This window comes from Gobio gobio (genome assembly GCF_949357685.1).
Source record: "Gobio gobio genome assembly, chromosome: 16".
Taxonomy (NCBI): Eukaryota; Metazoa; Chordata; class Actinopteri; order Cypriniformes; family Gobionidae; genus Gobio; species Gobio gobio.
This window is the reverse complement of record NC_137109.1, coordinates 46,920,519-46,927,197: the sequence shown is the minus strand read 5'-3', so window position 1 is coordinate 46,927,197 and position 6,679 is coordinate 46,920,519. Positions and strand designations below refer to the sequence as shown.

General features: G+C 40.5%; 1 protein-coding gene across 1 annotated transcript in view; it reads right to left on the bottom strand.

Moving 5' to 3' along the window:
• Positions 1-2,641: 2,641 nt before the first annotated feature.
• Positions 2,642-6,679, bottom strand: part of tlx2 (T cell leukemia homeobox 2) — a gene marked incomplete at its 3' end in the record, with an annotated part of 10,365 nt that continues 6,327 nt past the window's right edge. Inside the window, exons 2-3 of the mRNA XM_079839279.1 lie at positions 2,986-2,995; positions 2,642-2,858 (exon numbers count right to left, since the gene is read on the bottom strand). Coding sequence (XP_079695405.1) covers positions 2,642-2,858; positions 2,986-2,995 — 227 coding nt within the window. The remainder of the gene's footprint in view (positions 2,859-2,985; positions 2,996-6,679) is intronic.

The window sequence follows — 6,679 nt, the reverse complement described above, 5'->3', positions numbered from 1 at the left end:
TTCATTCTTGTGTTACGCAGCATGTTTGAGCTTCCTCAAGAACCAATGAGGTTCATTCTTGTGTTACGCAGCATGTTTGAGCTTCCTCAAGAACCAATGAGGTTCATTCTTGTGTTATGCAGCACGTTTGGGCTTCAACAAGAACCAATGAGGTTCATTCTCATGTTACGCAGCACGTTTGAGCTTCCTCAAGAACCAATGAGGTTCATTCTTGTGTTATGCAGCACTTTTAAGCTTCCTCAAGAACCAATGAGGTTAATTCTTGTGATACGCTGCACGTTTGAACTTCCTCAAGAACCAATGAGGTTCATTCTTGTGTTACGCAGCAGGTTTGAGCTTCCTCAAGAACCAATGAGGTTCATTCTTGTGTTACGCTGCACGTTTGAGCTTCCTCAAGAACCAATGAGGTTCATTCTTGTGTTACGCAGCAGGTTTGAGCTTCCTCAAGAACCAATGAGGTTCATTCTTGTGTTATGCAGCACGTTTGAGCTTCCTCAAGAACCAATGATGTTCATTCTTGTTATGCAGCATGTTTGAGCTTCCTCAAGAACCAATGAGGTTCATTCTCATGTTACGCAGCACGTTTGAGGCTTCCTCAAGAACCAATGAGATTCATTCTTGTGTTACGCAGCACGTTTGAGCTTCCTCAAGAACCAATGAGATTCATTCTCGTGTTACGCAGCACGTTTGAGGCTTCCTCAAGAACCAATGAGATTAATTTTGTGTCACGTTTGCCTCAAAAACCAATGAGGTTCATTCTTGTGTTATGCAGCATGTTTGAGCTTCCTCAAGAACCAATGAGGTTCATTCTCGTGTTACGCAGCACGTTTGGGCTTCAACAAGAACCAATGAGGTTCATTCTCGTGTTACGCAGCACGTTTGAGCTCTTCAAGAACCAATGAGGTTCATTCTCGTTACGCAGCACGTTTGAGCTTCAGCAAGAACCAATGAGGTTAATTCTCATGTTACGCAGCACGTTTGAGCTTAATCGAGAATCAATGAGGTTCATTCTCGTTACGCAGCACGTTTGAGTTTCTGCAGGAACCAGTGAGGTTCATTCTTGTGTTACGCAGCACGTTTGAGCTTAATCAAGAACCAATGAGGTTCATTCTTGTGTTACGCAGCACGTTTGAGCTTAATCAAGAACCAATGAGGTTCATTCTTGTTACGCAGCACGTTTGAGCTTCTGCAGGAACCAATGAGGTTCATTCTCATTACGCAGCACGTTTTTGCTTAATCAAGAACCAATCAGGTTCATTCTCGTTACGCAGCACGTTTCTGCAGGAACCAATGAGGTTCATTCTCATTACGCAGCACGTTTTAGCTTAATCAAGAACCAATGAGGTTCATTCTTGTGTTACGCAGCACGTTTGATCTTCAACAAGAACCAATGAGGTTTCTTTCTCGTGTTACGCAGCACGTTTTAGCTTAATCAAGAACCAATGAGGTTCATTCTTGTGTTACGCAGCACGTTTGAGCTTCCTCAAGAACCAATGAGGTTCATTCTTGTGTTACGCAGCACGTTTGAGCTCCTCAAGAACCAATGAGGTTCATTCTTGTGTTACGCAGCACGTTTGAGCTCCTAAAGATTATTTTTGCAAAGATAAATAAAAGTCTTGCTGGTTTGGAATTTCATGAGGGTGAGTAATTAATGGCAGAAATTTCATTTTTTGGGGTGAACTAACCATTTAAAATAAGCTATTTGATTTCCCAAAAAGTTATAAAACCTGTGGTAGCCCAACATGGCAGCAGTGGCTCAACCAATTGCATGCAGCTGTTCAGTCATTACTTCTGGAATTGTATACGGTAGTTGTAAAAAAAAAAAAAATTACACACTCCACTTAAAGTAATTTCACAGAGGAGGAGAAAGAATTAGAAGTCACAATTCTTTTTAATATAAAACACCTTTAAACGTCACGTCATGAAGAATCCAGAGAGAGCGCCTCCATAATTGCTTCCAAAGTGCGTTTTAGGAAAGACTCCAGCTTGACAGAACTAACAGTTTTTAGTCCAATCTCTTCACACAGGAAATGTAGAGAACATGCATCACAAACACATCTTACAAAGTCCAAAGAAAAAAAAAACACAAATAAAAAGAACAAGAATGAACGAGTCTGGGGTTGAGTCAGTCTCCTCGATGCCAAATGGCACGTAGACAGCCGTCTTGATGGGTGAAATTCATCAGACAGCTTTGCGGTTTTGGGTTGGAAAGGACATAGCCCGTCCCTCTCTTAGATGGGTAGCTGAAGAAAGAGGAACGAGAATGTAGTGTAAGGGTCAAGCAAATGACCAGTCAGATTCAGGTGGGAATGAAAAATGTAAACTGGGTGTGCTTGTGTTTGTTTTGCTTCCACTTTAACTGGGAATACATTAGGGTTTTTAATCCACGGCAAGCCTTAAATATACACGTTTGAGTGATAAACAAATACACAAAAATATGTCGTAATCTGAAATTGCTCTAGCGATTTTTATCTCAGGCTCAAAGCTGATCCTGTCAAAAATCATTGAAATTGTGTGGCGTCGTACAGATGCCCGCGAGTCCGAGTGAGGACGTCAGAGATCCACCCAAATTAAGGTCTAATTGGCGTCCTAAAATGTACTCTAAAATCCTCAATTAACTAGCACACATGAGAGCTGTGGGTCAGACCACAGATGCGACTGAGGTGACGGACGTCACCTTGTTGTCTTCTGCCCAAGGCTGTAAGTTCTGCAGGGCGTAAAGCGAGGAGTTGTGTAGGCAGAGAGGGTCTTGTTGGAGCGGTTGACTCAGGGTCTTCTGAAAGGCTTCCTGTTGTAGCTGCAGCATCAGACGGTTGGCTTGCTGTCGCTCGGCCTCTCTCTCCTCGGCGGTCTGCCTCCTGTCATCAGAGACGCATGATTGAAGTCAACATGATGTGCAGTGACAGAGACCCTTTTCAAATACAAAAGCGGATTATGTCAACTAACATGTTTATCTAGTGCAGGTCCTAGACTGGTTTTAATTACCTTGAAAGATCTGAGCTCTCCGCATACACAAAAGGGATGTCATGCCTTTATGAAAAATAACAATGTGTGCGTTATATGACTTAAGTCATTTTGAATGAAACATGTGCATGTTAATGGTACTGTACATTTAATAATGCCTTGAATTTACACATGAGGAGCCTATCCGAGCTGTCAGCATAACAGATGTGAGTATTATTATATAACACAACATGACAAAACAATGAATAAATCCCATTTTATTATCCGAGGACCTGATGTACTTTGATAGGGTGAATATCTTTCTACCAGCTGCATTCATTTAAAGGGATGGTTCAGCCAAACATTCAAGTTCTCCCATTTAATCACCCTCGAGTGATTTTTCATCGTAAGGACAAAAAACTGTATGAAAAAAGAAAGACGTGCAGGTTTGGATGAATAAATGATGAAAGAATTTACATTTTGGGGTGAGCTATCCCTTTAAAGGGATAAAAATGAAAATTCTGTCATTAATTACTCACCCTTATGTCGTTCGACACCCGTAAGACCTCCGTTCTGAATATTCGGAACACAAATGAAGATATTTTTGTTGAAAGCTGATGGCTGAGAAAGGCTTCAGACAGGCCTCCATTGGCATTCAGTACATTTTCACTCCCAAGACCCATAAAAGGCACTTAAAACGTCGTTACAAAGTCCATCTCACCACAGTGACTCTACAATAATCTTACGATGCGACGACAATAGTTTTTGTGCGCAAAAAAAAATCAAAATAACACCTTTATCCAACTTGTTATTGCCTCCACGCCACATGCGCGAGAATATGACGCAGATCCGGCGTTCGGACACATGACCCAGAAGCGATTTGTTAACAATCAGAGGAAGACGCGCGTGTCTAAGCTGTTGGATTCTACATTGATCGTGCTTTAGGTCTCGGCGTAGTTCTCAAAATGGGACTAAAGTGTGCATTTCATGGATTCCCGAACCCCGGCGCTACGTCATATTCTCGCACATGCGTCGTGGAGGCACAAGCGGAAGACAATAACAAGTTGGACAAAGGTGTTATTTTGATTTTTTTTTGCGCACAAAAACTATTGTCGTCGCATCGTAAGATTATTGTAGAGCCACTGTGGTGAGATGGACTTTGTAACGACGTTTTAAGTGCCTTTTATGGGTCTTGGGAGTGTAAATGTACTGAATGCCAATGGAGGCCTGTCTGAAGCCTTTCTCAGCCATCAGCTTTCAACAAAAATATCTTCATTTGTGTTCCGAATATGAACGGAGGTCTTACGGGTGTCGAACGACATAAGGGTGAGTAATTAATGACAGAATTTTCATTTTTGGGTTAACTAACCCTTTAACATCCAATTCACTGAACATTTCTTTCATTTGAATGTATAAAAGTAGTTTTTTTCCCACCTATGGAACTATATATTAAATTTTAAATAACCTTTTATGTCTTAAAGCTGCACTATGTAACTTTTCCGTCCGCTAGAGGTCGTCTGTTCAAAACAAAAGCGTAGTTTGATGACGCCACGTTTGAGCGCAGAATCTTGGGACATGTGGTCTTCACCTCACAGCTGGTGGGAAAGAATCAGGATAGGACTCGGGCAGAAATCATGTTCATAGATGTGATTATTAACGTTACTGTAGTATGAAGCAGAAGCAGGACAGAGTGTTGTGGAGCTGAGCGAGGACACTGGAGCGATTGTTAATAAGATGAACACACTGCAACACACGCCTCGCAAGCAGCGGGACTTTTATTATGGCACAGAGTCCGTGGGACTTTTATTATGACACAGTCGCCGGCGCCACTTCTGGTTTTCCGGTCATGAGTATGAGGTAACACGGCTCTGTTTATCATATTAGACACATCTGAGTGTGATGAAAATTAAGTTATGACGTGACTCGTAAAGCGTTTCTGCAGAATAAAACCGGAAAACGAGGGGAACGCAGATCGCAATCGACAGGCGACTCCATCACACGTCCGGTTCCTCGGTTAAAATAGCAATTTCTCACGATTTATAAGTACTCAACTGAACAAAATATATAACACTGGCCTTGTGGTTTTTGGATATTTTACTAAAATAATTTTACATAGTGCACCTTTAAATTGTTGCATAATACTTTCATGTTTAACAGGTTCTTTCAATTTTTTTTTCTAGCGATAAACTCGTTTTACAAGCTTCTTAATTCATAAAATCTAATTAAAATTGATTATTTAAAACTAAATCCATAAAACTATGCACAATGGAAACCCCTTAAAGGTGAAGCGCATGAGAGAACCCTTTTCTTCTAAACGTGAGTAAAACAAATGGTAGTTTAAAAATGTTTTGTTGAGTAAATTAATTGATTTCATTAAAAGTCACAAATATATTTGATATTACTCAATCAGGTTGCACCAACAAAAGGATTTTAAGAATAAAAATGGCTCCTAAAAATGAGTCATTTAAATATTTCTTAAAACTAAGTTAGACAATTACCATTTATTTATAATGGCATATTTGATGACATTTAAGATGATAAACGGTTCAAGCGTGAGGAAAATGCAAACCAAAACAGACGAGTGCTGCATTTCACGTCAGGTTTTCCACTTTTGTCGTGATGTATAACATTGGACTGTAGTCTGGAGACACTTTGAGAGTGAAGGATGTATTTGTGTGTCGATCGTACGGGTAACAAGCCTGTGATCAAATGAGCCAAGTGCAATCACATTACAGTGATGCATTTAGCTGCATGTGACGTGTGGCTAATGGAGGCCGGGCGGCAGGTATGGAGCAACCATTTAGACCCTCGTGGTGGACAGATTTTGTCATGGAAGATGATTTTCACTGAAATCTGGATTCGTTTTGTTTTCAGTGTTGCTAAATTGATATTCAGGCTACCGAGTAAGATTTACCAGAATTGTATTGGTAAGAGGCACTGCAAATTCGACAGTCCGGAAAAGCGACCGCGCTAATGAATGCTTCCCAGCAGCTTTCAGCAGATACAGATAATTGTTGAATTAAGTTGCGCTCCATAAATATTGATGAGTAGGCTGAAACAACCATAATAAATTTTGATTTGTTAAAGGCCATGACTCAGCTTCATTATAAATAAATCACGTTCAGCCAGCTCTTGTCTGCCTATTGCTGCCTGTTGGTAAAACCAAAGGTAAGTAAGCCTGCTCTTAATTAGATTGGGCACTTATTTGCTCCAAAAGAGCCAACAGCAAAAGCTTGAGTAGATTATGGGGAAAGGATGGACATGCTCTCAATTATTCAGAAGTATAGGTCCTGTAGTGCGTTCGCAGCAACTTTCCACAGAGCCTTTTAAGAGCTTCAACCTTTCTGCTTGGTCAAGGCAATTGGTGTCCAATGTAAAATAAATAAACAAATAAAAATGCAAACCTCAGCAAATTCACAGTAGTGTTATTTTCCACTAGGCCTAAACGCCCCCTTCACTTAAGCTCATTTCTGACTAAATTATAGCAGCTATTGGGAATATATATATTTAATCATGTATCGCCAAGAAAAAAATCATTTGAAAGCCTTTGATTCGGATGGAATTCATTTCAGAAAGATCAACGGGATTTTAAAGCTATGTTTCCGTGAACACAACTACAATTAAAGACAGTCAAATATAGCTGTGTGTGTGTGTGTGTGTGTGTGTGTGTGTGTGTGTGTGTGTGTGTGTGTGTGTGTGTGTGTGTGTGTGTGTGTGTGTGTGTGTGTGTGTGTGT